This window comes from Zootoca vivipara, chromosome 6, assembly GCF_965207765.1.
Source record: "Zootoca vivipara chromosome 6, rZooViv2.hap1.1, whole genome shotgun sequence".
Lineage (NCBI taxonomy): Eukaryota > Metazoa > Chordata > Lepidosauria > Squamata > Lacertidae > Zootoca > Zootoca vivipara.
The window spans coordinates 69,658,395-69,680,125 of NC_142589.1; the positions used below are offsets into that span (position 1 = coordinate 69,658,395).

General features: G+C 51.0%; 1 protein-coding gene across 3 annotated transcripts in view; it reads right to left on the minus strand.

Annotated features, from left to right (window-relative positions):
• Positions 1–4,980: 4,980 nt before the first annotated feature.
• LOC118087502 (retroviral integration site protein Fli-1 homolog) overlaps positions 4,981–21,731 on the minus strand; it is a 37,909-nt gene continuing 21,158 nt past the window's right edge. Inside the window, exons 2-9 of one of the 3 annotated variants that reach the window (XM_035120205.3) lie at positions 21,013–21,218; positions 18,027–18,181; positions 16,654–16,857; positions 15,974–16,060; positions 15,249–15,314; positions 13,709–13,768; positions 7,244–7,291; positions 4,987–6,587 (exon numbers count right to left, since the gene is read on the minus strand). In XM_035120205.3, the coding sequence (XP_034976096.2) occupies positions 6,073–6,587; positions 7,244–7,291; positions 13,709–13,768; positions 15,249–15,314; positions 15,974–16,060; positions 16,654–16,857; positions 18,027–18,181; positions 21,013–21,218 (1,341 nt within the window). In that variant the 3' untranslated portion in view covers positions 4,987–6,072. Of the gene's footprint in view, positions 6,588–7,243; positions 7,292–13,708; positions 13,769–15,248; positions 15,315–15,973; positions 16,061–16,653; positions 16,858–18,026; positions 18,185–21,012; positions 21,219–21,731 lie in introns of all 3 variants that reach the window. The other 2 variants (XM_035120204.3, XM_035120207.3) reach the window with 2 other exon arrangements.

Consider the following 21,731-nt stretch of genomic DNA (forward strand, 5'->3'; position numbering starts at 1 on the left):
TAAAAGCGGGTCACGTTGCCTACCTCTTATCTTCTCTCGCACACCCCAGACATAAATGGTGCTTCTACCGTTCCCTTCATGCTTCTGGGGAAATTGTGCAAGGGTTTCATATGAGAGTGTATTCCTGGCTTCTTAAAAGACTTAGGGCTGGGCACTGTAGAGAAAAGGAATTGCCCTCCCCACAAGCAACAGCAAGAGGAGGGTACCTGTAGAGGCACTTGCATTTCCCACTTGGAGTTAGGAATAGCTGCTCCCCCCCCTTCTTCTTTTTTACAAGCAGAGGGGAGCAGAACCAGGGAAGCGAAGGAGCCTCTTCTCTCATCTACCCCCCCCCCCGCCCCCTTGTGTTATTGCCTGGCCCATCTGCTTCGTAACCCACATTGTTCTGGCCGTGCATGTCCTAGACAAGCTGTCTGCATTGTCCTGGGGCTGGACAAACAGGAAAAGCAGCCGTGGATTTGGGCACGAGAGCAGGAAGCAGATGGGAGAAGTGGAGGAAGGTGGGTGCTTTGACCCCTGCCAGGGGTGGAAGCTGTCGGACAGACAGCAGCTGTAGAGCTTGGACAAGGCTCTGCTCTGCTCCCTTGATTAAATAAGAGAAATGGGGGGAGGGAGAGAAAGAGAAGAGAGGGGGAGATGCTGACGGGCCTCTGTTGGGAAAAGGATCTGGAACTCCTGCAGGGAACCCTGGGATTTAGGGGGAGTCCATGTCAGGGGGAGAAAGTGGGGGATATAAATGTATAATAGCAACTCTGGAATGGGTAAACTGCAGGCTTTGGGGGTTTACATTGCTGTTTTTCAAACCAGACTACCAACATGGCCTTTGGGGTTTTTGTAGAGCCATGTGCAAATACCAGTTCAGCTCTACAGCTCAGGAATTACACGCACCTGGCTCTAAAAGTGGACAACAGAGCTCCACAGAGGTAATCTTATTTCAGAATGGAGGAAAACTGAACTCCAAAGCATAGTTCAAGGTTTTTGTGTGAATTTCTTTTCACATGCAACTGTTAAACTATTGAGAGTCAGAACCACTTAAGAGATCACTTGGAAATGACTTGAGAGATCCACTAGGTGGGTCAGGGATGGGGAACCTGTAGACCTTCAGCTGTTGGGATTCAATCAGTCCCAACCAGCATGATGGGAGACAAGATCCCAGGAACATCTGGGTGGCTGCAGGTTCCCTGTCCCTTTGCTAGTAGATTCCAGTCTGTGTCCTGCTAGCTGATTCAGAGCACATGCTTGGCATGCAAAAGGCCCCCCAGATTTCATCCCTGGCAATTCCAGCTAGATCTAGGGAAGACCCACCTGAAACCTTGGAGAGCTGCTATAGGTCAATGTAGACCACAGTTGAGTAAGGTGTGCCAGTGGTCAGTCTGGGAATAAGGTGCCATATTATAATTTTCCATATGTTTCTTGGGCTGTTGTCAGGTTCCTTGGGGAGGTGGCAGCTAAGTCTCGAAAGGCAGCTTTGACCCTCAGTGCCACAATACTGTGCTATAAAGGGAGATGACAAGGATTTGAGGAGTTGCAGGCCATGCAAAGCCTGGGCAGATCATGCAAGGCTTGTTTGAAACGTGTGCCTCCACGCACCCGGCTTGCACAGCAAAGAACCAAGTCCTTTGGCATTGATGGGGAGCTTCTGGCCTTTTGGCCTAGGCGTGGGTCCCAGTTTAGCCTACGAGTCTGTTTCCTCCCCCCCCCCCAAACCACACTGCAGGGGTTCCTACTATAAGGTTACCAGATGTCCCCGTTTCCCGGGGACAGTCCCCGGATTTAAAAATCAGTCCCCGTACAAAATCCATTGAAGTTGAAAAGTGTCCCCGGATTCATTGAAAAAAATCTGGTAACCTTATCCTAGCAGAAGTTTGAGTGTACTTTCCTTTTCCCCCATTTTGGCATCCTGACTTCTTGTGTGGTGGTAGTGAATCTGTGGCTCTCCAAACATTAGACCACAGGTGAAGGCAGTAATGCTTCTGCATACTAGTTGCTGGAAAACGCGGGAGGGGAAAGAGCTCTTCCTGTGTGTTCATATTCCAGCTCTCATCAGTTGCAGCCAGCATAATCCACAGCCAGATGGGGGTTGTAGTCTATTGGCAGCCATAGACCTGCTGCAAGGATTATGACAGATTGCATGTGTTCTGCTGTGAAACACCCAAAACACCATGTAAACATTATGTTTACATAAGAGATTGTGGGGGGGAGGGGGGCTCGTTTAATCTCACTGTAAACGAGTGGTACAGTGACAAAGTATTTCTATAATAATGATGATGATGATAATTTATTTATACCCCGCCCATCTGGCCAGGTTCCCCCAGCCACTCTGGGCAGCTTCCAACAAAATATTAAAACACAGAAATCCATCAAACATTAAAAGCTTCTCTAAACAGGGTTGCATTGAGATGCCTTTTAAAGGTCTGGTAATTGTTGTTCTCTTTGACCTCTGGTGGGAGGGCATTCCACAGGGTGGGTGCCACTACCGAGAAGGCCTTCTGCCTGGTTCCCTGTAACTTGGTTCCCCAAGACTAGGGCTGGGTGATAACAGCTTTTCAACATCACAGTGTATCGCCAGGCAAACATCACAGTTTGGCGATATACCGCGACGTTGAAAAAACAAGATGCAATGGACTCTGCCTGTAGAACACCAGGTGAAACTGCCCCAGCTCTCCCCTCGAGAGCTGAGGCGGCTTCAGCCAGGCTCACAGGCAGGGACAATGCAGCTTGTTTGAGTAGCTCAGCTGGGGGGGGGAGTCCCCCCCCAGCTGAGATAGCCCCAGAGCTCATGATATATATTGATATATCGCCCAGGTTTACTCAAGACCCATCAAATCCATAAAGTTTCATCTACAGCACATCTTTTAATACAGAGAAGACTAATATTACAAGGCAGGGAGCACTACAGAACAGAAATTGTATTACGGAGGGAGATGTGTTCGTAGGAATGAGTGGAATCCATCCTTGCCATGGGGCAGTACTTAAAAGGAGCTTCAGGGTGTTGTTTTGTGGGTGACAGACACACAAGTGGAAGAGCAGTGGTTCTCCAAAACTCATATATTCGGGATTCTGGTTGGTGCTACTCAAGATGGACATGGGATGCGTATGGCTAGGGCAACTGTTGTTTCCTGCGATTGCAGTCCTCTTAAACCTCTCTAATAAGATGTTCCTTGTCTCCCGAGGCCTTCCTAGTGCTGAACTACCTGGTGGCAGGCTGGGAAGTTCCAGGAAATGAGGGAGAGTTCAGTACAGGAGACAAAGAGAAGTTTGAGTAAGATGCTGCTATTACTGCTACTCAATTCCATCGCTATGAAGTATGAGAGTCATTGCCGGAGTAGATGGTTCAAACTCCTCAGCATTTTGCCTTTCAGCAGCCTCCGTTCTCATCCAATGTGTGCCGTAAAGGTGTACTCTGAGTCATATAGGCGCTTAAAGGTGGCAGCCAAGGTGAAGTCCGGATGTGACCTAAATTATGCCTGTGGGCGACATTTGCATCTCTTTGCCTGTGCTGCAAGCTCTTCTGTCTCTGCCACTGTGGAGCCAGCCCCAAGGGGGTTGCTGCTACAACTAAGTGATACTCGAAAGGAGACCCATTGAAATCAACAGTCAGCTGAGTCCATTGATTTCTGCAGGTCGTCTTATGAGAGCACGATTTAGTCGGCTGCAACCTCTTGGGTATGCTTTCACAAGCAGCAGAAATGGGATAGAGTTTGCAATGCTGGCAAATAAAGGGGAATTCCACCACTTGTGTAATTTAGGTCACACCATCTGGACTTCAGTGTCCCTTTAAGTACACCTTTAAACCACAGGCTGACTTGTAGTAGTGTCTGTTTACAGAGTTTTCAGAGTTCCCTGAAAACTGGCATGAACCACTCTGGGAATTGTAGCTCTGTGAAGGGAGGAAGCATCTCCTAGCAACTCTCAGCACCCCACCCCCACCCCCACACCAGATTGTTGTAGCATCTCCTCTTGTTTATCTGAATTGTTGCCTATATTATTCAAGAGATAGGTTGAGTTTACCGTGCCTCTCCTTCTTGCTCCTGGGAGGCAGCGGCATGAGCCAGAGGCTGAGGTTATGATTTGTACCACTGCAGCTGGAGGAATCCTATTTTCAACAATCCCATATGTAAAACAACAGCAACACTCTCCCTGCACGTAGAAACCTAGCAGAGCAGGGAACAGCCTGAAACAGAAACTTCCTTTCTGCGCTGGAATTTTTACTTGCAGGGATCTCTTTCATGGGAGAGCATTATATAACAAAATGCTCATTCCACTTTACAGCTTCAAGTGGTTTGCTGCATGCTCAGATCACATGCTTATTTACCTCTGATATATATGTACATTATAAACTGAAAGAGGTTTAGTAGTCTTTCCTGCTTCTCTGGGAACTGTAGTTCTGTGAAAGGAAGTGACCCATCTCCAAGCAACAACATCCTCCCCTAAAGACGGTCCTCCAGAGACCCTGAGATTGCTAAAGTCATTGAAAACCAATATATGTTCCATTCTTAATAGATTGCCTCCACACACTGTTTAGAGAGGCAAATTTGCAGTACCCAGCATGAGGCCTGGCATCACCACAAGGCACCCTGGGGCACTTGTTAGAGCACCAGTGATTGTCCAGGATCCGCAGGGATACCTGCCCTGACCCTCACCCTAGTAGGGCTGGATCTGGAGTGCTGACTTTTTAATTTGCCATGCTGCCCCAAAATAGCATGACTCCAAACCATTGTAGGGATTCTGGAAGGAAACAGAGTGCTTTTAGTACAGATGAGAAGGCAATAGGTGCTCCAGACTTTGGAAAGGGGTTGGGAAATAGCCCACTCGAGAGCCTTGCTCAGCTCAACGGAGTTCAGTCTAACCATTGTGCTTTGAGGTTTGCAATCACATAGAATGGTGAAGACCATTTCGTGGAGGTCACTGTAGGTTGTTCACCTGCAGTGTTCAGCTCAGCTCATCTTGATATGCATAAACATGCGCTTCTTAACCGCTCGTGTCTCTTAATATTTATTTTAAAACTGCCACACATGCATCTTTTAAAAAATAGGAATATAAATGTTCTCCCTTTTCCTTACCCACCCACCCACCCACCCACCTGGCAAATTAAAACTGTGAACCTTAAGCATTAAAACATTAAAAATAGTTGCAAAAAACATGGGCTGGCTTAAGGGGGCAAAAGCAGCCGTGGTGATGGCATGAGTGCTAGCCAATAAGCACTTGCTACCTTCCCCCCCCCCACCCCGCACTGCCCAAATACACTGGAAATGCGCGTCAGGAGCAAAGGCCCTTTTCAACCATCAACGCCATGCTGGAAAATGCTGCTTCTATTGTCACCCCAGGGTTTGGAAACAGAGAGTGGAATTTGATGTTCCAAGAGAAAACGGCGCTGCTACTGTTGTGGCTGTATGTCAGTGTCTCTTCTCCCCCAGCAGCTGCTAGTCTAACACAGAGGCTTGACCTCCTCCGTGGCCCATTGGGGCCGATAGGACAGAAAGCAGGGAGCCCAACAGTAGGAGGAGCCAGAGCCAATGACTGCCAAAGCCAACTCATTCTAGTTTTGTCTTCTCTGCTAAGTTCTACAAGGGTGACTATGGCATATTCACACCCTAGATGCCAAGCAAGTAGCAACAGCTCAACGTCTCTTGCAACCTCAAGTTCCTTCTGCTATGGTGCATGCAAATTTGAGGCCCTTATTAGGCTCTGTCGTTCGCTCGGGAGCCACGGATGGGGCGGCTATGGCCCTTTCCCCATGTTGCCGGACTCCAATTCCTATCATCTCCAGCCTTGGGTCAAGGACGATGGGAGTTGTAGTCCCAACACCAACAGGAGAGCTGCGGGCTCCCTATCTGTGCTGTAGAAGTTCCAGCCAAGTCCAGCACCTCCTAGTGGCGAAGGAGGAGATCAGATGGGTGTTGCGCTAAGTGCCAAAGGAGATGAGAGGGGTGCCCCCTGGTGGCATGACCCTCATCCACACCACCCAGGATAATTCACAGTCTTGGGGCTCAGCTACTGTCTGAACAATGAGCTCTGCTGGCTGCCGCAGGAGTCCGAGTAGCTCCAAGGGCCCCGGAGGCATCAAGGGGACTAAAAGAAAGAGCTCAAGTGGCTTCCGGGCTGCCTGGGCACGTTGGGGTTCGGGTAGATGTTGCCCCCGCCGGAATTCCAGTAGGGGGAGGTGGGCCCGAAGAAGCCTGTGGGGGAGGTGGGCATCTGGGCGGCGTGGCCCAGGCCGAAGCCCACCTTCTGCTGGTGGTAGGGCGGGAGGTAAGGCAGGTCCGTGTGGTGGTACTTGTAGAGGGCAGGCTCGCCCGGCTGCCCTTGCTGGCTCTGGTTGATGCCCTGGAAATCGAACTTGTAGGCGTAGCGCTTGCCGTGCACTTTGGTCATGATGCTCTTGTCATAATAGTAGCGCAGCGCCCGGCTCAGCTTGTCATAGTTCATGTTGGGCTTGCTCTTGCGCTCACCCCACCGCCGAGCCACTTCGTCGGGGTCCGTCATCTTGAACTCGCCGTTCGTGCCCTCCCAGGTGATGCAGTTGGCGTTGCTGCTGTCCGACAGCAGCTCCAGGAGGAACTGCCACAGCTGGATCTGACCACTGCCTGCCAGGGGAGAGAAGGGGCCTGGTTAAGAGTCGGGGTTGCAGGTGAAGGTGGGAGCTCCGAACTGTCTGTGAAGCTGGTCAGCAACTGGCTAAGAGGGCAGGTCTAACGCGGGTGCTGTGGGCCACGGAACCTGCGGCCCTCTGGATGTTGCTGGACTACAACTCCCATCATCCATGACCACTGGATGATGGGAGTTGTAGTCCGATGACATCCGGAGGGCCGGAGGTTCCCCATCTCTATTGGAGACCAATATTGGGCTTTTTTGAACATGGCACATCATTGCTCCTCGCTCCCATATTTTCTTCTGCCCAAGCTTTTGTCACAGCAAACAGCTTGGCTTGCTAAACGGGTGGGAGCTTTCGGCTCTGCAAGCACCTATTTGCTATCTCCCTGCCCTTTCCCAGCCTTAGAAGGAGATTCAACAGGCGAAGCTTTCTTTTCCCCATTGTGGCACCTTTGTGCCATGAGCCCGGCTGCACACACCCTCTAACCTTAAGGTTACCAGATTTTCTTCAATGAATCCGGGGACAGTTTTCAACTTCAATGGATTTTGTATGGGGACTGATTTGCAAATCCGGGGACTGTCCCCAGGAAACGGGGACGTCTGGTAACCTTACTCTAACTCCCCAAGAGAAAGAGATGTTTGGACCCACCTGGGTTTGCCAAGCGGCTGCTAGTGGGTCCCAGGACCTGGTATGGATCTGGTGAGAATGAGAAGGGAGTCGTGAGAGGGGCTGGAGTAAGATGCACCTCCCCACCTGCAGCTCTGCCTTGTCACATTGCCTGGAAAGCCTCACTGCTGTTCTCAGGCGCTTCCCGGCTGAGCTCTGGCTGAGCTGGTACAGCTCTGGGCTGGGCTGTACCACTTCAGACTGCAGGTTGCAGCTCATGTGGCTGAATGCTCCTCCATATAAGTAAATAAAAGTCCCTGCAAATAGAAAACTAGCCTGTCAAGTTCAAGGCTAGGCTGTAGGCACGACATGCTAGCAATCCTTGTGCAGGGAGAGATAATATGCACTTCTGCATTCAGCAATGTGAACCACACACGCCCTCTGAAGCAAGTACAGGTAGGCTTGACCACCTGAGTAACAAGTAGCCCTCCCTCTGGCCCAACTGCTCTGTTATGTACTGAGCTGAATCCTAGAACAATAGGATTCAGAATCAGCGGGAGCTACCCAATCCAACTCCAGGTGGAAGTGAATCCGCAACCTGATTGGCCTGCTGGAGCAGCCAATCAGGCGGCTGGCAGAAGTGAATCTGCTACCTGATTGGCCTGTAGGAGCAGCCAATCAGGCTGCAGGCAAAAGTCAATCCACAATATAATTGGCCCACAGGTGTAGCCCTGAAGTAGCCAATCACGCAAGGCCCATTGTGTAAATAATGTATATAAGCAGATGGTTTTGGGAAAAGAGCCATTCGTCTTCTCTTCTCCTCCTTGATGACTATGAGCTGAATAAAGAGCATGAAATTCACTCTTGACTCCGAGTATATTTCACTGGCGACGAGGGTGGGATCCTGCTGAGCTGACCGCCACCACGCACTGCACCGCAGCACCGCCACCTGCTGCACCGCTGCATCGCACCGTGCATCCAGGCTTCAGCTCCAGGACCCAAGGAACCCAGAATGGCAACCGACAGCAGCTTCTCGCCATTCAAACCAGCATCAGGAGACTGGGAAGGGTACGCCGCCCGTTTCAACTTCCTCCTGCAAGCGAAAGAAGTCACCAACGATGCCATGAAGAGGGCGACATTCTTCAGCGTCTGTGGAGAGGAGACGTTCGAAATCGCCCGGGCTCTCCTTGCACCTAGAGATGTCGCTACCGTCTCTTACAAAACAATAATGGAACGGCTGAAGGAGCACTTCTCACCACAGCCCTCGGTGGTAGCTTGCCGAAATGCCTTCTACGCAAAGCGGCAAGCCCCGGGGGAAACCATAACTGGGTTTGTGACCTCCCTCCGCCAAGCCGCCCGGCTATGCAACTTCTCAGAGTTGGAGAACATGCTTTGTGACCGCCTCGTTGGTGGCCTGAGGGACGAGATGTTGCAACGACGCCTCTACGCCAAAAAAGACCTCACGTTCCAGATTGCTCTGGAGGAAGCCCTGGCAACCGAAGCCGCCGAGAGGTCATCGCAAGAGGCACGACCGGCCCCGCCATCCCAACCGAGGGTCTACCACGAAGACCTCACCGACGAATCCGAATCTGACAGGGAGGAAGTACACCGAGTACAGCGGCGCACTCAAGCAGCACACACACCACAGCAGCCTCGACGAGAAGGAGGGAACTGTGCAAGCTGCGGGGAGAACCACGAGAGGAGGACCTGTCGTTTCCGCAACGCAGAGTGCAGGCAGTGCAGAAAATTGGGACACATCGCCCGGGTGTGTCGGGCTCGACTCACCCGTCGACAAGCATCAGATGACCGACCCAGGAGCCCCAGGTCACACGGCACCATGCACCAAGGCAACTCGACGGAGATCACGGACTACCAGGTATTCCAGTTGCCCCATCCCAGCACAGAGAAAATTTATATAGAGGTACAGATAGAGGGAGCCCCATGCCGCATGGAGCTGGACACGGGTTCAACTCTATCCATAATCTCGGCCCGAACATTAAGGGAACTGTGCCCTAATGGGGGTCCCAAACTAAGGCCGGCCCCATTCACCCTCCGGGACTTCCAGAAACGTAAGGTCCCTACTATGGGGGTGGGGACCTTCAGGGTGCAATATCGAGGGCGAAAGCAACAATTGGACTTGCTGGTAGTTAAGGGCCCCTACGTTAGCTTACTGGGACTGGCATGGTTTGGACCTCTGGGGCTAGCCGTTACCGGGGTGAACCGCACTAGCTTACAAGTGGACGTGGACGCCATATGCAAAGAGTTTCCAGGGGTTTTCGATGGGGCATTGGGACGATATACAGGACCCCCCATTGCCCTACAGCTAGACCCCGCTGTACGACCCATCAGGCACAAGGCCCGCCGGGTCCCGTTTGCCCTGAAACCCCGCATAGACGAGGAATTGGACCGGCTCGTGGAGCAAGGAGTGCTGGAGCCGGTGCCCAACGCCCCCTGGGAAACTCCAATTGTCACACCCGTCAAGCCTAACGGTTCGGTCCGCATCTGTGCAGACTACAAATGCACCATAAACAAGGCTCTCACGGCCCATGCATACCCAGTGCCAGTGGTCAGCCATGTCCTTGCCACCCTGGCTGGGTCAAAAATCTTTGGCAAACTGGACTTGGCCCAAGCGTATCAACAGTTGCCTGTGGACGAAGCCACAGCAGAGGCTCAGACGATTGTGACGCACAGAGGGGCATTCAGAGTAAAGCGGCTGCAATTTGGCGTTAGCGTGGCACCAGGCATATTCCAGAATCTAATGGACTCTCTCCTTAAAGGGATTCCTGGTGTCACCCCCTTCTTCGATGATGTACTGATCGCCGGGCCCACACCAGAGGAATTTGAGGACCGCCTCCGCTCCGTCCTGCACCGTTTCCAGACGGCGGGCCTCAAGGTGAAGCGGGAAAAGTGTTTACTGGGAGTGCCGCAGGTGGACTTTCTGGGATTTAAGGTGGACGCAGAAGGGGTCCATCCAACCGGTGACAAGGTACGGGCCATTTGTGAGGCCCCAGCGCCCAAGAGCAAGCCCGAACTTCAGTCATTCTTGGGACTATTGAACTTTTACCATGCCTTCCTTCCCCATAAGGCAGCGGTAGCGGAGCCCCTACACAGACTCCTAGATAAAAGGGCCCCTTGGGTGTGGGGCCAGCGACAAAGGGCCGCATTCCAGGCAGTCAAGGACTTGCTCGTCTCGAACTCGGTCTTAGCACACTTCGACGAGAGGCTGCCAGTGGTGCTGGCATGCGACGCCTCTCCCTATGGCATCGGCGCTGTCCTGGGACACCAACTCCCGGATGGAAGAGAGGTGCCGGTGGCATACTTCTCCCAGACGCTTGCTGCAGCCGAACGAAACTACTCACAGATTGACAAGGAGGGTCTGGCAATCGTGAAGGGCGTAAAAAAATTCCATGATTTCTTGTACGGGCGGCCCTTTACCATAGTGACTGACCACAAGCCGTTGCTTGGCCTGTTTGCCCCTGAGAAGCAGACCCCCCAAGTGTTGTCTCCACGTGTCCTCAGGTGGTCAATTTTCCTTGCCGGCTACTAGTATGCACTAATCCACCGCCCTGGGAAGGCGATGGGCCACGCAGACGCCCTCAGCAGGCTACCACTACCAGAAACAGGCCCCGACCCAGCGCCTGCGCAAGAGGTTATGACCCTGGAGCTGCTTCCCGACCGACCCATTCAGGCACAAGAAGTTGCGCACCATTCCACAAAAGATAGGGTCATCTCCCGGGTCCTGGACTGGGTGTGGCGAGGATGGCCCAGCAGCAGCCCCGGGCCAGAATTCGCTGGCTACACAAACCGCAAACATGAACTGTCGGCCCACAAGGGGTGCCTGTTATGGGGAAGCAGGGTTGTTGTTCCCCAGCCCCTCCGCAAAAGGGTCCTCACAGCCCTACACGAGACACACCCAGGGGTAGTGAGGATGAAGGCCCTTGCCAGGAGTTATGTGTGGTGGCCGGGGATTGACAGAGACATAGAGGCCTGGGTCCAACACTGCCAGACCTGCCAAGAATCCCGCCCGGATCCCCCAAGGGCCCCAGTCCAGCCCTGGGAGTCCGCCCGACATCCATGGTCACGCTTGCACGTGGACTTCGCTGGCCCCTTCCAGGGAAAAACATTCTTCATAGTGGTGGATTCCTACACCAAATGGCTGGAGGTCGCACTGGTACCATCCACTTCTACGGCGGCAGCCATCCGGGTACTACGTAAGCTGTTTGCGACCCACGGGCTCCCTGACACCCTCGTCTCGGACAATGGAACCGCATTCACGTCAGAGGAGTTCCAGACCTTCACAGCGCAGAACGCCATCCGCCACATCCGCTCAGCACCATTCCACCCTGCCACCAATGGCCAAGCGGAGCGCATGGTGCGGACCACCAAGGACAGCCTCCGCCGCATAACACAAGGGGACTGGGAATACCGCCTTGCCGCATTTCTTCTAGCACAGCACAGCACCCCAAGCACAACGACGGGCCGGAGCCCAGCTGAATTACTAATGGGCCGGCGCCTTGCAACTAGACTGGACCGACTTCACCCCGACAGAGCTCAGGATGAGGTAGTGGTGGGGAAAGGCAGGAACCCCCGGACATTTGTGGCCCAGGACCCAGTGTATGCAAAGAATTTTGGGGCAGGCCCAGCATGGGTACCCGCCACAGTCACCAAGGTGACCGGTCCCGTGTCGTACGAGGTACTAACGGAAGGGGGGCAATGTTGGCGCCGCCACTGCGACCAGATACGGCGACGATTCCCAGGAGGAACCCGGGAGGAGAGCGGGACAGAGGGGTCCCAAGGGGACAGCAGGGCAGTGAGGCCTGTAGAGCGAGAGGGGTGGGCAGAGGAAGCAGAAGCAGTAGGCACAGAGGGGCGCCCCGAGGCTGGAAGGACACCGGAACCAGAGCTACAACCTAGTGGTTCAGTGGCGCCAGACCAGACAGCCCCGGCACAGCCAGCAGCCTCGGAACACGAGCCAGAACCAGAACCCCTGACCAAGGAACACCCCAGGCCACAACGCACACGGAGGCGGCCAGCAGACCTTGGGGACTACGAATGCAACTTCCCGGGCAGGACTGGAACTTAGAGGGGAGGGGTGTTATGTACTGAGCTGAATCCTAGAACAATAGGATTCAGAATCAGCGGGAGCTACCCAATCCAACTCCAGGTGGAAGTGAATCCGCAACCTGATTGGCCTGCTGGAGCAGCCAATCAGGCGGCTGGCAGAAGTGAATCTGCTACCTGATTGGCCTGTAGGAGCAGCCAATCAGGCTGCAGGCAAAAGTCAATCCACAATATAATTGGCCCACAGGTGTAGCCCTGAAGTAGCCAATCACGCAAGGCCCATTGTGTAAATAATGTATATAAGCAGATGGTTTTGGGAAAAGAGCCATTCGTCTTCTCTTCTCCTCCTTGATGACTATGAGCTGAATAAAGAGCATGAAATTCACTCTTGACCGAGTATATTTCATGCTCCAAGAGCCACTATGTTCTACTCCAAGGATGAGGAACCTGGGATCCCCCTCCCGATGTTGCTGGACTACAACTCCCATCATCCCCGAGCATTCGCTATGCTGGCTGGGTCTGATGGGAGCTGAAGTCCGACCACATCTGGAGAGCCACAGGTCCCCATCCCTGGCCTACTAGATGCTATTGCATTGGGAGCCAAGTTCAAATCACCACCGTGGTAGTTTGCCAACTTCTCTTCTTAGCAAGGTCTTTAGGAGCTGAGTGGCAAGCAGAAACCCAACCAAGCCAACGATTATTTTGTCAGCTGAATTCCTGCCAGCCACATAGCCGTTAAAGGCGCAGAAGCCCTGCTATTTTAAAAAAGTTGGCTACCCCTCAGCTCAGCTGTGGTCTTATTTGTGACCTTGGAAGCACCTCTGCTCCTCAGCCTTTTTTTCTCCAGCCGCAGAAGAATTGTCACAACCAACCCCACAAGATTGTTGTGGAGATGAAATATAAGTGGGAAATATATTAGGGGTAAGAAGGGGTATTTAAATAAAGGCATGTCATTGATGCTAGGGTGACCTGTTGAAGTCCATGATCTTTCTCCTCTGTTTATATAGAAGAGAGATTTTTAGCTAGTGCAGATTTCCCCTTCCCTTCAGCATTCTGTCAAAATTCTCTCTTCAACACCGTGGATATAAGAATCCTGCTTTGCCCCTTCCGCCTGTGCAAGCTAAATATATTCGTTTGAGAGCATTATAAGAATATGCTTGCCATCCCCACATCACAAAACGTGTGGTATCACTAGAAAGCATAGTTGCCAACTGACCAGAAAAAGAGGAGCCTAATCTGCTCTTCTGCCTTTTAACAACCTGATCTACAGAAATCAGCAGGTGATCCTTTTGACAGCATGGAGATATACAGGAGCCCCTGCTGGTTTGCAGATGATGCTGTGGTTAATAGCACAGGAACAGAGGCTGGTTAATAATAATAAAAAAGGTGGCAGTCCCAAGGCAGGAAGTGGTGTAAACCTCTCCTGGGAAAGGTGCAAAACTGTACCTGGAGCAATGCGTGTTGAATCAGGAGTCCTGCCGACGCCCTGGATCTGTGGTGGGGAGCCTTGAAGATGGAAACGTAGCAGGGGAAGCATTAAGAGAGAGAAACAAAAGATGTCCACATGCAATTATTTGATTTAACCAGGGCTGAGAACTATTTCCCCTTGACTGAAGTCAAAAGAACAGAAGAACAGCATGGCAGGATCAGGCCAAAGGCCCACCTACACCAGCATCCTGTTCTTCACAGGGGGTCAACCAGATGCCTATGGACAGTCCGCAAGAGGGGCTTGAGCCCCATGGCTCTGTCCTGCTTTCGTTCCTGGCAGCTGGTATTCAAGGGCACACTGCTCTCAAAAGGTATCCTACAGCCACCGGGACTAGTATCCATCAATGCACTTAACCTCTGTGAATTTGTCTAATCGCTTTATAAAAGCCACGTAGGTTGGTGGAAGCTTGCTGGGGGAGACAAGTTCCCTAGTTTAACATTTGCTCTATGCTCACATCTGTCCATGGAGGCGCAGGTCATTTCTGTGTCCAGGGCAGCTGTCTACCAGCGCCATCTGGTAAGCAGGCTGAGACCTTACCTGCCCACAGACTGTGTCTCACCAGATAGTGCATGCTCTAGTTATCTCCTGCTTGGACTACTGCAATGTGCTCTACATGGAGCCACCTTTGAAGGTGACCCGGAAACTACAACTAATCCAGAATGTGGCAGCTAGACTGGTGACTGGGAGTGGCTGCCGAGACCTACATTGGCTCCCAGTACGTTTCCGAGCACAATTCAAAGTGTTGGTGCTAACCTTTAAAGCCTCAGCCCAGTATACCTGAAGGTGCGTCTCCACCTTAGTTCAGCCCGGACACTGAGGTCAAGCACCAAGGGCCTTCTGGCAGTTCCCTCACTGCGAGAAGTGAGGTTACAGGGAACCAGGCAGAGGGACTTCTTGGTAGTGGCGCCTGCCCTGTGGAACGCCCTCCCATCAGATGCCAGGGAAATAAACAACTATCTAACTTTTAGAAGACATCTGAAGGCAACCCTGTTTAGGGAATTTTTTAATGCTTGATCTTTTATCCTGAATCTTCCACCCTTTAGCCTTGTTGAATGATTCTGTGTTCTGGCTCCATGAGAACAAATAATCATGTGTGCACAAGAAAAAGGACGTCTGGAGGGGTCCTCTGCCTATTGGGCGCCTGCAGCTTTTCCAAAACGGTGGTGGAGTTTGCAATCCAGACTGCCACTGTCCAGACTGAGAATGACTTATTCCTGCCCAAGCAGTTCACAAAGGTTAGGACAACCGGGAGCTGTAAGTCCCCCCTGGTCCAGCTAGCTTAGTATTGCCCACACTGGCTGGCAGCAGCTTTCCAGGATTCAGGCGGCAGGAGGGTCTCTCCCAGGCCTAGCTGGAGATGCCCGGGATTGACCCTGAGACCTTCTGCATTAGAAGCAGATGTTCTAGACCGGTGAGCTATGGCCCTTCCCCTACCAGAGGAGAGAGATTAAAAATGTAGCATTCCCAGCTTTTATTCTGGGAATGAATAACTAGTACCTTTGGAAGTTGTGCTGATGGAGCCACTGCCCCAGCTGTTGCGACGTATTTCTTCATATGCAGCCTCTGTACCAAGAGAGAGAAAATGGGCCTGAATTAAAGAGAGGTGCTATTTCAGGGAGGAAAGACACAGTTCACAGATGATTCAAAGACCCCGTCTTGTAAAATGGGAAACAGTGGTGCATTTTATCCGTGTTCGCCATGCTTGCAATACTGCACGACAACCAAATATATATGCGCTGTCCTCCCCCTCCATGTAGAGAATGGGAACTGAAAAATTACGGGGCAATCTCCAACACTGCACTGCTTTCAACAGGAAGAACCTCAGTGGCGTTTTACAACTGGAGAGGCTGGAGCTGCAATTCTTTTCTTCTTTTTCTTTTTTTTTAAAAAGCAGAATAGTTTGGATTTGGGAAAAGTTGGGAATGAAACACTGAGAAACACCAGCAAGCAGCAGGTCAGCATCAGTGGTTCTCTGTAAAAAGTGAGAGGATGGGGGATATCGGTAATGGCTACTGTGGAAGTACCTACGTTGTGAAACACCTTCATTCCCTGGAAGGTGCTCTCAGGTGAGGATTGCTTGATTGGGTCTATAGCCAGACCTCCCCTGACTCTGTGGCTCACTCTCAAGCACCACAACTTTGCTTTCATGTTAGATCTGTGAGATGCAGGTCCTATCCCAGCCCCACGTCCCAATCTTGCCATTACCTTTGTTGGCAACTTACCGGATTTGACTTGGGCCCTCGAGGGTGGTGGGGGCGGGGGCTGCTGAGTAATGACTGGTGCAGGCGGATATGTAAAAGTGGGGCTGCCTGGGTGGAGGAGGGAGAAAGACAGAAGAGTTATTAGAGGGCAGGAGGGGCTGCGGTGGTCATTGGCCAGCCACAGATTGCAGTTTCGTTTGCTATTATCACAGGGTAATCATAGTTGTAGTAAGAATAAGAGAATGCTTTCCAAGCTAGTTCAAGAGCTAAGGTATCTGCTTCCCACTATGTCTGTCCCTCTAGCCCAGGGTCTCAAATTCCACATCGAATATGTTCTACTTCAGACTGTAAGTGGAGGATCTTTCATTTGAATGCATCCCCCATCTTTTAAACGACCCCACACATAGAAAGTTAGAGTGTCACGGAAGCAGGTTCTCTGAGCGGCTAGTGCTCTACATGCAAGGCGTTTTTGGAGGACATGCATACTCCTCACATCCAGCACCACAATCCTGCCACAGATCTGTCATCCAATTCTCCTGATAGTTTTGCATGGCTCAGATAACTAGCTCCCCATGAAGTTTCTGCAAGGTGGGGCATAAAGCAATTTTTAGAAGTGGCTATTGAGCAACGCCCCTCTGTCCCACATGCAGCCTCTATCTGAAAACTGAGTTTTTCCACCCTGAGCCTGTCAATGGCCTTACTCTGGCGCAGGTAATTGAGGTGAGACAGCAACACGTCGGCGTTGTATGGTGTAGTGAGCCGCAGGAAACCTTCCTTGCCAAGTTTGCACAGTTCCTTGCCATCCACATGCTGGAAGAGGCCGGTTTCAACATCGATGAGGTCGTACTCCTTTACTGCCCAGTCAAGCCACTGGCGGACGTGTTCATGGGTCCACACGCCGGGGTCTGTTGGAGAGATACAGGTGTCTAAGGTACAATGTTGGCTCCAGGTTTTGGATGTTCCTTGGGCAAAACACCCTCTGCAGGCCCCTGGGAACTGTAGTTCGCACCTCACAGAGCTAGTTCCCAGCACGCTTTGCAAACTCCAGTTCCCAGGATACTTTGGGGCGATATGATAGTGAGGATGCCTCTGAGTACACACCATACATCCAAGGCACATGCTTTAAAATATCCTGGGAACTGTAATTTACCATTCATAGTGCTATAATTCCTGGCACCCTTGACAAACTACAGTTCCCAGCATACTTTGAGGGGGGAGTCATGTGCTTTAAATGCATGGTGCAACCTATATTGGAAGTGGCGATATCAGCGATTTCTGGAAAAAAATACTGTACCTCTATAACCTCATTTCTTTGCGATTTTGCAAAACAGAATCAACAACTTTTCTGTCTGGATTTTCTCTTTCTGAATTATGGCAACCCTACTGTAATCGGTTCTGTGGGGTGCTCTTATGTTTGGTGAAATGGTTCACATAAAACACGCCCTGGAATTTCTTAACTACACAATCCATAGGCCTTTCTTGACCTATTTTGAAGTTGAGAGCTCAGACCGGGAATATGTAAGATGCTTGTGCCTCTGAGCATGTGATGTGCGATTTCCCGTCACTTCTAATTGAACAGTCATCCACCACCGCCACTCCTTACTTTCTAGTGTAGTCCTGGTTTTACACAAAAGCTCAGGAGTTCTAGAGGCTAGGCCCTTAGGCAGCTGAAAGGATATAGGTTTCTAGTGGGCTTTTCTCATGCTTTACATCTGTTAGAGTTTGTTCTAAATGAAGTGATTTGGCCACCATCCCTTGTGTCAAGAGTACAACTTACAAATGGGATTTGGTAGTCGCCCACAGCGGGTGGAATAACAGCCTGGGAAACCAGCCATTACTGGAAGAAAAGGCTGTTCCCCAATACAAGAAGCCAGCAGGGGTATTCGCACATTACATTCAACAAGTGTACAGTCTGTGCACACAAAAGCTGAGCTGTAGAAACCAACAAGAGCACACTATTTCACGCACACCCTTGTACATGTGTAGAGAGAGCTTGTACCTGGGTTCAGCATAGCGTGTGAAGCAGAAGTCGGGAAGAAGGGGGGGGAGATGCCAAAAAGCCCCATATACTGACCTGCTGGGACAATGACCCTCTTCTCCTCGGTGGGGGGGTTGACAGGTGGGCTGCTGCGCTGGTTGTTGTATCCACCTGGATAGGATACCTGGGACGGGTCAACTGCTCCCCCTGATTTGCCCCTCCGTGTCACACTGCAGTCCACGGGCGATTGCCTGCTGGTGGAGAAGAGAGGGAGAGGGGGCTTTCTTGGATGACATGCTCACTGAGGTCTGGGAACTTGCCATAGCTGAATGGCACTCTCCCAGCATTTCGCAGGTGATGATGTAGCAAAAACCCGCTGCACGTGGTCTCTTTGCATTCCTTTCTACCTGAGGGGGTTAGGACATTTGAGCAGAGCACGTCTCATTCTCAAATGTAGACACTTAGGAATGTTGTTTACAACCTTGGGACTAAAGCTGCTTCTAGCACAAGATAAGGCACAAGGCCTCTAGCCTGGCTAGTTAGCTGAGCTTATAGGTCTCTGTGTGCATCAATGACAGAGGCAGAAACCGACCTGGACTCTGCGACCATCCTCTGAGCCCCTTCTTCATGTGCTAACTCCTCTTCCTGAGCGTGGCAGTACAAGAACAGGCTTTATCTGTGGGGGGCTGTGACATCTTGGGCCAACATCCACACCATCAATTAAAAGCACTATGGTATCACTTCAAAGAGCAGTGACTTCTCCCCCAGAGAATTCTGGGAGCTGTAGTTTGTCTAGTAAGTGCTGTGAGTTAGGAGTCTCCTGCCCCCCTCACAGAGCTACGATTCCCAGCATTTCTTTCTTTCTTTTTATTTAACATAAATTTTTATTAAAGAAAATTCCTTTTTTAAACAAAGCAAATTGCCAATACATGTAACCAATTACACCCCCCTTTATTCCCTCCCCCTCCCTCCCCCCCTCCCTCCAAAGTATTCCCTCAGCTCCCCTCTCTGGTTTGTTTATCCATATTATTCTCTGCATGTTATAAAATTGTACATATCATTGCATTATCTGTCATGATTCCCAGTATTCCTTGCGAAGAGGGATGGTTGTTAAGCCACTCTGGGAATTTTAGCTGTGTCCCTCCCTCGAGTCCACCTTCCTTTTGAGCAGTGCTTGAGCTGCGGTTCAGCCTCCTTTAGAAAGAAGTTGGGAAGCCATGAACTACGCTAACCTCTTTTGCACCAGATGCCTGTTGGTTGATGCAAATTCGCCTAATATAAGCTGCTTGGCTGAAGGGGAAGTGAGTTGTTTCCTGTGGGTTTGAGAGCAGCCACAAGCTCCAGGGGAAGATACGTCCTGCAGCCAGTAAAGATGGTCTGAAACGCCCAGGCGCAGCAGCAGGGTAGGGAATGTCCCCATCCTCACTGGAGCATGGTCTGTTAAGAAGAATATTTATATGTATTCATTGCATTTGTATTCCACCCTTTTCCCCAAGGGGTTCAGAGTGGCGTGTACCCTGGCTCCCTGGCCTCCTTCTTTAATCCCATCAACACTGTGAGGTAGGTTCGGCTGAGAGACAGGGCCATGGTTGAGTGAACCCTGGTTTCCCAGATCGCCGAAGAATTGATGCTTTTGAATTATGGTGCTGGAGGAGACTCTTGAGAGTCCCATGGACTGCAAGAAGATCAAACCTATCCATTCTGAAGGAAATCAGCCCTGAGTGCTCACTGGAAGGACAGATCGTGAAGCTGAGGCTCCAATACTTTGGCCACCTCATGAGAAGAGAAGACTCCCTGGAAAAGACCCTGATGTTGGGAAAGATGGAGGGCACTAGGAGAAGGGGACGACAGAGGACGAGATGTTTGGACAGTGTTCTCGAAGCCATCAACATGAGTCTGACCAAACTGCGGGAGGCAGTGGAAGACAGGAGTGCCTGGCATGCTCTGGTCCATGGGGTCACGAAGAGTCGGACATGACTAAACTGCAAAACAAGAACAACTCCCACATCCTAGTTGGATCTGCCTATCGCTGGCCTCACTGCATCTTGCACTTTAAACAGCAGCCTAGTTTGCAAGAAATGGGCAGGTAAAAGGATCACCTCTCAGCACCTGCTCTTTTTGTCCCTGTAAGCCAGGCATCCCCAACCTGCAGCCCTTTGGATATTTTGGCCTACAACTCCCATCAACCCTAGCTAACAGGACCAGTGGTCAGGGATGATGGGAATTGTAGTCCAAAACATCTGGAGGGCTGAAAGTTGGGGATGTCTGCTGTAAGCAGTTTGTTCTTAAAGGCACAGCAGCAAGTTCTGACCAAAACAGAAAGAAAAAGTGGCAACTTCAGATAGAAAGAATGCAGAGATCTGGGTTAGGCAAGCTGTAGAGGCAGCTAGGCTGCATACACAAATTTAAAGAGCCTCCAAAGAATCCGGGAACTCACAGAGCTACAATTCCCAGCACCCTTAACAAACTACAACTCCCAGGATTCTTTTTGGGGGAGCATGCCTTGACTGGATGCCGTGTACGCAGTCCCTGTCAGTTGCTTTTATGTTTTCTTGATCAAATACGTCAGCCAGTTTTCTCTGCTCTCTCCCATGTTCTGTTTTCACTTGGTGCGAGGCTCATTTAATAGCAGTACTAAGCTGGGCGGAACCAATATTCAAGGTTTCTGGGCCTTGAGCAGCCACATGATTACAATAAATTTAGCCCTTGAAGCTTCCTTCCATGATGGAACCTGCCTGCTGGGAGGATGGGAGAGCCTTGCCCAGGAGTCATTTTGAAAAAAAATATATGAATGAATTCCTATGCCCCACAAATAACCCAGAGATGCATTTTAAATACAGTAAAAGCACACATTCTACTCGTTTTAAAACACCAGGCAGGTCCCACAAATAACCCAGAGATGCATTTTAAATAAAAGGGCATATTCTACTAATGTAAAAACATGCTGATTCCCAGACCGTCTGCAGGCTGGATTTAGAAGGAGATTGGGCCGGATCCAGCCCCCGGGCCTTAGTTTTCCTCCGAGTCGCCATGGCATTGCCGGCTCAATTTCTGCTAGCCAGCTCAAAGAAGTGCCACTGACCTGCTGGAGCAGTTGACCTGCTCGTTCTCCTGCTTCACCACATGGCTTCTGCTGTTGGCCTGGGCTTGCCACTGGGGCTCCTCCAGACCGATGCCCTCCTTGCCACCGTAGTTGTCCACCGAGGGCAGCTCTGTCTTCAGGAGGTGCGGGGTGCCAAAGGATGGGTCGAATATGGACTGGTCCTCGCTTACGACTGACAGCGCCTCCTGCAAGCGTGGGGGAAAGTGCACAAGCAAAGGATGAGGGTTTGGGAATCAGGGAACTTGTGAGCTCCAGTTCCTATCAGCCCCAGTCAACAGGGCCACTGGTTAAGGAAGATGGCAGCTGTAGCTCAGCAACATCTGGAAGGGCCCAAAGTTCCCCAGTCCATGAAAAATGTCTGTTGGAGCACATGGGAGAACTCTGAGCTCCTTACAAGAATGGGGGAATGATTAATAATAATAATAATAATAAATTCATAGTTCCCCAAACTCATGGCAACATACAACAATAAAACAATCAAAGAAGCCAACCTAAACAGAACCATCAGGAAAACAAGGATGAGAGGCACACGCACATTTGAAACTCTAAAGAAAACAAACCTATTAGGGTAAATTGGCTTTGAAAGCCCAAGTAGATGAAAGAGTTTTTAACAACACGCTTGAAGTTAAAACAATGCAATGACTGGGCCAAGCCTCTCTCATGAGACTGATCTCCGCAGTAACGCTGCCACTTCCAGT